Below are 10,123 nucleotides of genomic sequence, written 5' to 3'. Positions count from 1 at the left end.
CACACCCACAAAACCGCCCGAGAATTATAAATATAACGCTAAGAGCCCAGCGCCGGCAGCCGCCCTCGCCGGGCAGGGACGGGGCCGCCGCCTGAGGGAGGCGGCGCTGACACCGCTCCTGCGCTTGCGCGGGGGCGCGGGCCGCCCTCTCCACCGACTGCGGGCCGCCCTCTCCACCGACTGCGGGCCGCCCTCTCCACCGACTGCGGGCCGCCCTCTCCACCGACTGCGGGCCGCCCTCTCCACCGACTGCGGGCCGCCCTCTCCACCGACTGCGGGCCGCTCAACGCTCCGCCCCCACCGCCGCGTGTCACCGAGGGAGCCTGCCTAGCCCCGCTATTTATTCGGCGTCAGCCCCTGATTGGTCTCCGGGCTGGCCAATGGCTCGATAGCGAGGGCACGGCACAGCCAGTAGGAGTAAGGCAGCGGCTGTGTGGGCGGGGCGCAAGCCGAGGCTGAGGGGGCCGCGGGAGCCGTGCGGGGCGGTGGCCGCTACGAGTGCCCCTGGCCGCCCTGTCCTCCCGATGGCGGGCTGGCCGCTGCTGCCTGCCCTCCTCCTCGCCCTCCTGCGGGCCCAGCCCTACCCCTGTGCCAGGCCCCCGGCTTCCTCCCGGGCCGTGACGGCCCGGCTGGCGGCGAAGTGGCCGGCGACCCCGCTGCTGCTGGAGGCGAGGTGCGTGCAGCCTCCTCCTCCTCCTTCCCCCTCCCCTCCTCGGCTGCCGCGCGGGGCCGGGAGGCCGGGAAGGGGGGCGGCGGCCGCGCCTCCCGCGGCGGTCTGCGGGGGGCCGGGGGCGCCTCGCTGAGGGGGCGGGGGGCTGGCGGGAAGGGGTGCGTGCGCTTCTCGCCTCTCTTCCTCCGTCAGAGGGTGCGTTAAAGTCCTCCTTCGGCGTGAGGCGCTGCTGTGTTCTCCAGCTGCGAAACGTTACGGGGGTGCTGGCAGGGTTTCTCCAAGGTTTCCAGCGTGCGGCTCGAATTGCTTTGTATTCAACCGACTCCGACGTTGAGGAGGTGCGGTGGGCCAAGCTACGCCGTCCGTAACTTCCACTGAGTAACAGCATCTCACCCCAGTTAGTTTACTTTCACTCATGAATGAAATAGTTACGTAGAAAGGTACTGGTGAAGCTGCAGTAGTAAAGCATGCCTTTTTGAAAAAGGTATTGTTAACTCGTCATCATAATTCAAAATAGTAAGTTAAAATGCTTTCCGATATTAGGTGTTTGTGGCTCCCCTGCCAGTTTGGTTTAAAGTCTTTCTTTGTTTGGTTTTCAAACTTACTTGCTGCTGTTTGGAGAACTCTCATGAAAGGGAGAACTGCAAGCTTCTGTAATCAAAGGAGTGGCAAACTTCCAAAGTAAAGATTAGAAATACACTCATGCTAGCAAGGAGATCTTTCTGGCAGATGTAAAGGGGGGGGGGGGTGAAAAAGCAGCTGATGTTCCCTTAAGAAAAAAACACAAAACTAAGAAGTGATACCAGTAAATGGTATAATGGTATTTGGAATAAAGCAAACGATACCTTTTATGCTTTGTAAGGATTAACCCATCTTTGAACGTGTTCCAGAGATTGGGCACCTCCCCCGTGTAGCATAGTAGAAGTAGACATTGTCATAGATAAAAGCTTGTAATTAAAAGCTATAACCTAAAAGAGTATGTGTTCTTATTTGTATATTTAGCTGCTATTAGATAAAGTTTGTGTGCTGAATTGGTTTTATATGTAACTGTATATTGGAATACCTGTGGGAAAATAAAGTGAAAAATTGTGTTTGTTTCTGTATCAGAGAATAGTCTGCTTGCATTACAGTTCTGATTGTGGAGTTCAGATTGGTAGTATTTTGTTCAGAATTTCTTTCAACCAAAATAGATCACTGTGCAGTGTTTGATGCTGCAGATATGTTAGATGGTCATTGAATGCTTAACACTTGGTTGTTGCTGGGTACTTGTTATTTTAAACAACTGAAGATTTTTGCTGTGGTACATCTTTGGACAAAGTCAACCTATGGACAATTCATTTTTATTTTTCAACAGTGAATTTATTGCAGAAGATGGTAATGAGAAGTTTTGGCAGTTCTTGGAAACTGTACGAGAATTAACAGTTTATAAGCAAGGAGGTAAGTTAAACAGCATGCTAGTTTTAATATATTATCTTGCACTGTATTTAACTTTTAAACATCAAGCTAACACCTAAACTAGTTCTGGTCAGGCAAAGCCTAACTCTTCCACTGTTGCTTACTAGGTAGTTTTCTTTCAGAAAGTGGTAGCGTATTTTCCTCTGAGCTCTACCTGTAAAGGAGTTCTAAAAGCAAGAAAAAGAGATGGACTGAACTGCTGTTGCAATATGGAACAGAAGTATAGAGATTAAAGATACCTACCTTCTTACATGACTCGTAAAGAGCCTATAGAATATTCAGACTTCATGTCTAAAAGTGAGCCACCCCAGAAGCAGTTTACTGGAAATTACAGAGATTAATAATGAAAAATTTGGAAACGTACCACCCTCCAGTAAAAACAGGTTGGTCGATATTACACCTGTTTGGTAGGTAAATAGATGAACAAGGTGAAAAATCTTCCAAGGTAAGGCTGTTTCATTTTGCTCTTTACTTCAGAATAGTACAGCTCTTTAGACATGAGTGTGAGGACCTAACACTGCCACTAGAAAAGGCTTCAGGTAAATGGAATGTTACATTAATAGGCAAAAGCTAACAAATAGTGGAAAGATCATGCAGGAAATGGCAGTGAGTGACAGAATTGAGTCCTTGCTACGTGAAAAATCCTGTGTATAGGAGGGAGGACTTAAGAAACAACATGCTTCAACAATTGTGACTGACTGAGTACAAGTCAAAAAGAGTTTGTGATGTCCATGTGGATAGGTCAGTGAGCATGTTAACTGAGTGCTCAGAAATGCCCAAAGCAGCCGATAGACTTCAAAAAATTACTAGGAGAGGAACAGGGACCGACATGGTAAGCAACATTTTGCTGCTTATGATTCCGTGATGCGCTTTTGTGTTGAGTAAAACATGGTGTTCTACTTTACTGACTCCCTGTATTTTCATTTCTTTAGAAAGGATATAGTAGAAGCAGAGTATGTACAAAGAACTGTGGTTATAGTTGTGGGATATCGACTGGGGAGGTAGAAAAAAAATCCCAAAAATTACTGCAAGCTGATGAAAACTGGGGATAGTCTGAGGTCAGAAGTATAAACAAAACCAGAGAGAACCGCTGAGAACAGTAGGCCCGGGTGATGAATGCTGCTCAGAGCCATTCTGTGTAAGGGCACGAGGACACAGAAAATGGAAGTAGGTGCAGAATTTGACCTGTGGTCAGCTGCTAGTAGCATTTGTTGAGGCAAGTACTGTTGGCTAGTGCTGTTTAAGGTCTTTGTCAATGCACAGGACACTGGCATGGGTTATACCCTCCACAAGGTTGTGAATGACACAATACTGGGAGGAGAAGTTGAGAAGCTGGAGGGTAGGGCTGCTGTTAGAGGGGCCTTGGCAGGCAGGAGAGACAGGCCAACAGAAGCATCGGGAAGTTCAGCAAGGGAGCTTTATGGACTCCAGCACATCGACTGGACTATTCTTGGCAACAGTGCAACCTGGGCACTGACTGACTGACTGGGAACTGCTTTTTGAGAAACAGACCTGGGGATTCTTCTCAACAGTGAGTTGCGTTAAATTCTTATGGCTGAGAATGCCAGCTACATTCTAGGCTGCATCAGCAAGAGTGCAGCCATCAGGTCACAAAAAAGTGATTGTTCCACTGTGTGTGGCGCTTGTGAGGCCACCTCTGGAGTACTGGGCCCACGTTGGGGCTCCCTGTTAAAAGAAAGGCAAGACATACCGATGGAAGGGATCATAAGAAACATGAAACTATAACAAAGAAGCTTAAATGTTTTCTAGTTGTTAGTAGTTTTTATTATTACAGTTTGTATTCCTGCATACGTAGTGATCTAATGATGTAACTGTTATACTAATCCCTGTTTCTACTAAGGAGTGTAGTGGATGAATGTAGACACAAGTTATCACTTTAAATCATTAGACAAAATAATTCAAACAAAAGCAGTCTTGGCCCTTGGCGAATAATTGGGATAACTGTAGGATAAGAGAGACTCTTAAATAGCTCCACTCCCAACAGCTCAGCCTTGGGAGAGCAGATGCGCAGGACCTTGAAGATAGGGAGGCTGCAAAGTAACCACAAGACTGTAACAAAGCAGCCTTGAAGGACACGGTGTATGTGATTTTAAAACTGAGTTTACACAGAAAGTGATGAAGAGTACAAGCCTTCATCTGAAGACCCCCGACAACCACCTGGGGACGCTAACAGACATGTGTGAAAGACATTAACATATCCTAATTAGTTCTCGGAAAGGCCATGAATATGCTAAGCATTTCTCGGAAATATGATGAATATGTATATTGTAATTGTATTTAACCTGGAATGAGAGGGTGTTTGGTGCACACGTTTGGAGGAGAGATGCCCCGTGTGCCCGGCGCCGTAATAAAGGATACCTGCTTAACAGTATGCATTGTACTGTTAGGTTGTTAACGGATCTTCGAATCAATACTGGATCAAATCTAGGAGAGGATCACCACAATGGTTAGGGAACTGGAACAGACTTCTGAGGATAAGCTGAGGCCTGGGTTTTATTCGACCTGAGGAAGAGAGTAATAAGGAGAGACCTTTTATCTTCAGCTTCCTAACAGAGAAGATGGAACCAGACCCTTCCTGAAGGTGCACAGTAATATGAAAAAAAGCAATGGGCACAAGCTGAAATTGGCAATTTTGGTTAGATACTAGGGAAAATGTTTCTGCAATGGGGTTGAGTAAGCACTGGAACAGGCTGCCCTAGAAGGCTGTGCAATCTCCGTTCTCGGAAATACTTTAAACTCTACTGCACGAGGCCCTGAACAGCCTAATCTAACACTGAAATTAGATCTCCTCTAAGTACATGTTTGGATGAGGTGACCTCCAGAAGTCACTTTTGACTTAAATTATTCTTTTTTTAAATGAGTGGTTTAGATGCAGCTGGTACTGCTTTGAGACAAGACTGATGTATTAGATGATGTGCCAGGGTTTATCAGCCATCTCTCGTCTGCTTACTTGGACCAGCTTTCCAAGGAATTTGAAGTTTTAGTGACATTTATGATTAGTGACACATATGTCTGTTGGTAAAGCATGTAGCTAACAGCTAATTTTACTTCACCTGGATAAACTCTGTGTGATTGTGAATAACTAAGTTACTGTTAGGGTGATCTGCATGAGCTATCTTGCCAATGAAATGTTAAATGCTGGTAGTGGGGAGCCTTGAGAATGTACTAAAATATTACTTTAATTAAGGATATTAAGCAATTGATGTATGTATTTATCATTATGACCAACAAACTCCTATGTTTATAATGCAGGAAAATTTAAAGTTCTGGCACCAAGTGGTTTTCCTAAAAGTCAGTTCATAGTTGGGGTAGTATTATACAAGCAAACCAATGCTCTTTATGAACAGGATGAGGAGGAAGGAGTCAGTTTTAGAGGAAAAGAAAGTGGTTATTTAATGTCTGCATTCAACATCTACAATAAAACGGTCCGCTGAAGTGAAGAATATTATACCGAAATACTGGAGTGGCACAGTTACTGAGAGCTGTGTAATAGTATACGTCTGAGGAGAAGATGGTTCTCTGCATGGTGTGGAGTGGGTTCTGCCTTAGCTGTTGCATGTCGAGACACATTGACACAGAGGGATGTTCATGATGCATTAAGGCTGAAGTAACAGTAACTACTTGAGCAAATGAAAGGATCTGGCTTAAAAAGGATTGGTTGGGGTGACTGACTTTTCAGTGATGCTGTGGATGATATCAAAAGTAGATAGGATGAATAACTGGGAAATAAAAGTGTTGTTTTTAAACAGAAACTTTTTCGTAGAAGGTGAAGAATTACTAGATTTGAAGCTGAAAAATGGGGTTTATAGGAGAATTGGATTATAGATTTGTATCCTAATGTACTGTTGAGTGTTTGAGAAGTCATGAAGTTTTAAAGCTAGAAGGCAACTTAATAAAATATGGTGGCTTTTTTTTTTAATTTTAAATCATCCCTTGGATGATTTCCAGTCTATTGCTTATCAGTTCTCAAAACTCATTATTTGAAATTTAGAATAATCAAATCAACATCTGTTGTTAACTTGCTCATTTAAAATATTTAGCCTTAGCAAATTAGTTCTAGTAATAATCTGTTTAGCTGTGATACATATATAGCAATTTAATGGGTTTGGTAGGAACAATGTATGTGGAATTTGGTAGAGCATTTAGTCTGGTGATGTATTTGGTTGCTTTAACATTTTCCTTAATATGAATTCAAATCAACTTGGGTGTCATTGAGATTATACACTATGAAAATCATCAAAAAGTTAAAATATTAATATATTAAATTAGAGTGTAGTCTTCAGACAACATTGTATATGTCTGCTTAATATGCAGCATGCTTGCTGCCAGACGTATGGAAGATTTGGGGATACAGGTGATGCTATTTTGGGCTTCATGTATATTATAAAAAATCAAAGCTGCAAAAATTTCATATTAAAACCAGCACAGTTACAAACCACTGACGACTGCATTTTAAACTTGCTGCTGGTTTTATATCTCAGAAGGTTAATTTAGGAACATGGAATGAATGTAAGTAGCCAGTTCCCTGCTGACTAATTGTAACTTGAGTGTTTACTGTCTTCCCAAGTGGCTCAGTTTATATATTGAATTTTCAGCAGCCTCTTAAATATATATTAACCCCCCCCCCACACACAAGCATATTAATAGGGAAACTATTTTCTCTGAAAAAAATACAACAGTATATTACATAAACGACAATCATGTAAATTATTTGTTGTAATCGAGAAGGCTATACATTATTCACAAATAAATTAGAGAAGTATTTTTAACATACATATCAACCTTAAAGATTCAAGAGGAATCAGTTTCACAAGTGTAGCACTTCTATAGTAATCATGCAATAAAATAAAGTATTCACTCTCTGCTGGCATCTTGCTTGAATGTCATAGGAATTTGACTGGCCAGTGATTGCTTGAGCTGCCGTTACCTGGGATCTCTTAATTCCCTAGCTGATCTATGGATACAGATACACACATTGATGCAGTTGGAAGAATCCTCATACTCCCATCCCTCAAAATAATGATTCCAGCACCCTGTGCTCTTCTGACTAATTATGCCCATTATGTTTACTCTCCCTGCTGCCTGTGCATCAGTACTTTGAATTCTCCTGTGGGCCACCAGCATGTATTCAGATTAATTTTGTGCTGCGTATGCTGGAAACTGAGGAGCTGTTATACAGACCTTTACTTTCCTCTTAGGACTATCCTGGTTGTTTCCCTTTAATTATTTTTAATCTACCTGTGATGTGAGATACTGCTGTAGATTGTGGATAGTAAATGTTAATGTTTAAATATGTGTCTGCTTAGCTAACTGTTCAGTTCTTTTTGTAGTCAGTGTAATCAATTTGGCTACAAGAGTTGAGAGAGCTATTCAGCTGACAAATTTAGGCATCTTTAGAGTGAGCTAAATAGCTTTTCAGGTTTTGTTGGCTGCTAGGCTGTGTCTCTCATGGCTAGAATGGTAATTTACAAATATGTAGCTCATACACATGTGTTCAGATGTCTGAAATCTGGAACTGTATCCAATTAATGTCTCGTTTGTTTATTTTTAAGTCAACTTTGTTAATGAATTTAGTGGTTAATGAATTTAGTGGTAATATGACCAGAAACATCTGTTTCTCCGTGGCTCCCTGTAACATGCTAAGAAATTTATTATGATTTCAACTCTTTGGCAAATAGTGCAGTGTGAAAATGTTCCTGGAGAGCAAGTAGTTACCAAGTTTCAAGGAGCAAGCACTATGTGAAAATAATTTGCAAAACTGAAACCATAGTTCTGTATGTAATAAACTTTAAAAAATGTTTTTGCATTAGGTGGATCATATAGCATTTGATGTGGATTAATTTATCTTGATGAAGTTTAAAGTACAGTTACAGTCTGAATGAAGCCAACAGCGTTAATGTAAGGTGAAGTAGTAGGAGTGGATGTATGGTTTGATAAATGTAACCTTGCCAATATGTTATACAATCTTTTTTGGAGGCACATGACAAATTATGGTTTGGTTGGTGGTTGTTTTTTTTTACTTGTTAAAACCATCATTGTCTTAATCATCTTTCAGAGCAAAAATGTCAGCTATTTTATATACAGCAGTGAAAGCACAGCTGGAATTTGCAAGCCAAAGAATTTAAATACTTGTGGAAAAAATAATTTATTGAGGTGGTATCTTTAGAATTGTATATTGAATAACTCTTCATTGTGTTCAATAGGATGTTATTTGGGGCTGAGTGGAGAGGCAGAAATTTCAGCTTGAAGTTTTTAGTTCTGTGGAGATAATTTGAAGAAAATTTGAAAGTATAGTTATTGCAAAGACATTTCAGTCTGGAAGTATTTGCCGCTTCCAAATTTTTTACGCTCACTGCTTGGAACTTGTGAAGCCAAATTTATCTCATTTGCTATGGCTATGTGTAGGTTTAGAGAACATAGAAGAGATGGGGGTTTTGTCCATTGAATTTGATGTTAGACAGTAGTGATCGTCCGCAATTTATGGGAAGGCAGCTTTGTAGAAATGCAGATCATACGCTTTTGTAATCTTAGGGGGTTCGGGGTTTTTTTACTAGTGAATTACAGCAAACTCAGCCTTTCTAAATAATGAGTTTTAAAAAGGAAGAAAAGGCAGAAAGGAGAAAGATCCTAGAAGCATGAAGAACAAGAGGAGGTTAGGGGTTGTAAAGAGAAAAATAAGAGGATAGGAAGTGCTTAGTTACAAAAATTGTATACAGAACTGCTGGGAGCAGTTAATGGATATTTCCAAAACTACGGGCTGCAGGGCTATTGTGTGTTTGCTGGAACCTAGGCCGTGGTGAGGGAATGGCATTTTGATTGCTGCACTCAGAATTTGATACGAGTACTTCCGAGATCTGCTGCAGCTGAGGCAGGTAAACTCTGGCAGGTTAAATGATTTGAGATGATTTTCATACTGTGTAAAAATTTGCCGCCACTTTGGGTCCCTGAAGGAGTTTACTACTGCGACAATCATTCCACTTTCACAGCAAGAGCGCCTTTAAAATAAGGTGTTGACCTAAGAACACAGATAAATTCAAGCTGGACAGCTAGAATCATTTCTCCCTGCAACTCACTTTGCTGCAAATTTTCACCTTTATAGGACAATATTTGTATTACACGTGAAAAAGATCTTTAATCACTGCAGTTTCCAGGTAGTATCTATCAATGTAAGTAAAATACATGCTGACTATGTAGGTTTATTTGGGGGGGGGGGACGACACACACACATAAATTGGCAATTCTAGACTGCCTCACGTTTGTTTCAGCTGTTCCTCCTGTGTAACAGCAACCTCTGGAACAGGGATGGTGCACAATGCTTGGTATGGTCACAGCTCTGGCGCTCTGATTCTAATTTGTTTGTGTTCAAGCGTATCATAATAGTACAATGTATATAGCCTGATTTGAAATTCTGGTGAGCTTTGTTCCTTAAAGAGATACAGGTCTTTTTCACAACTTGATAAAAGAATATTACAACCTCTTTTTAGTTAGGCTACTTTGCCGTACAGTCAAAGGACAACATGAGAATATTCACTTGAATATGCCTGTAGAAGAAAAAATGAACGTTAATTATTTCCAAGCAATGTTCTTTATTGTCACTTCTGTCATTCCTAGACAATAGCCACCTTTCTTCTTACTTGGAGTCCTAATTTTGGCCTGGAGAAGGCAAGACATGCAAGGAGGGGGGAAGCCACATGTTGCATGCATTGTCATACTCTTGTTTATCACGTATCTTTAAGGAAGAAATAGGGTATGTGAGAGTAGCCCAAAGAATGTCACTTTAGAAAGTTTTTATTTATGTAAGTTGTATGGTTGGAGTGTTCCAAGGCGAAATGTGAGGAAGTCATTTGTGAAATAATGCTGGTTGAAAGTAACAGTCAACATTTGCATTAAAAGGCTAGCATAAGCTTGAGAAATAGAAGTAAATGAATAAGCTCTATTCAAGACTTTCCGTATGGGTCTGTAGGGAGGCATTATTGT

The 10,123-nt window shown here is 41.7% G+C and overlaps 1 protein-coding gene across 2 annotated transcripts in view; it reads left to right on the top strand.

Moving 5' to 3' along the window:
- Positions 1 to 461: 461 nt before the first annotated feature.
- Positions 462 to 10,123, top strand: part of UGGT2 (UDP-glucose glycoprotein glucosyltransferase 2) — a 90,820-nt gene continuing 81,158 nt past the window's right edge. The window contains exons 1-2 of one of the 2 annotated variants that reach the window (XM_075423863.1): positions 462 to 673; positions 2,025 to 2,107. In XM_075423863.1, coding sequence (XP_075279978.1) covers positions 525 to 673; positions 2,025 to 2,107 — 232 coding nt within the window. In that variant the 5' untranslated portion in view covers positions 462 to 524. Of the gene's footprint in view, positions 674 to 905; positions 1,009 to 2,024; positions 2,108 to 10,123 lie in introns of those variants that run through there. The other variant, XM_075423873.1, reaches the window with a different exon arrangement.

This window comes from Opisthocomus hoazin, chromosome 1 (assembly GCF_030867145.1).
Source record: "Opisthocomus hoazin isolate bOpiHoa1 chromosome 1, bOpiHoa1.hap1, whole genome shotgun sequence".
In the NCBI taxonomy this organism is placed as follows: Eukaryota; Metazoa; Chordata; class Aves; order Opisthocomiformes; family Opisthocomidae; genus Opisthocomus; species Opisthocomus hoazin.
This window is presented reverse-complemented; position numbering and strand designations above follow the sequence as displayed.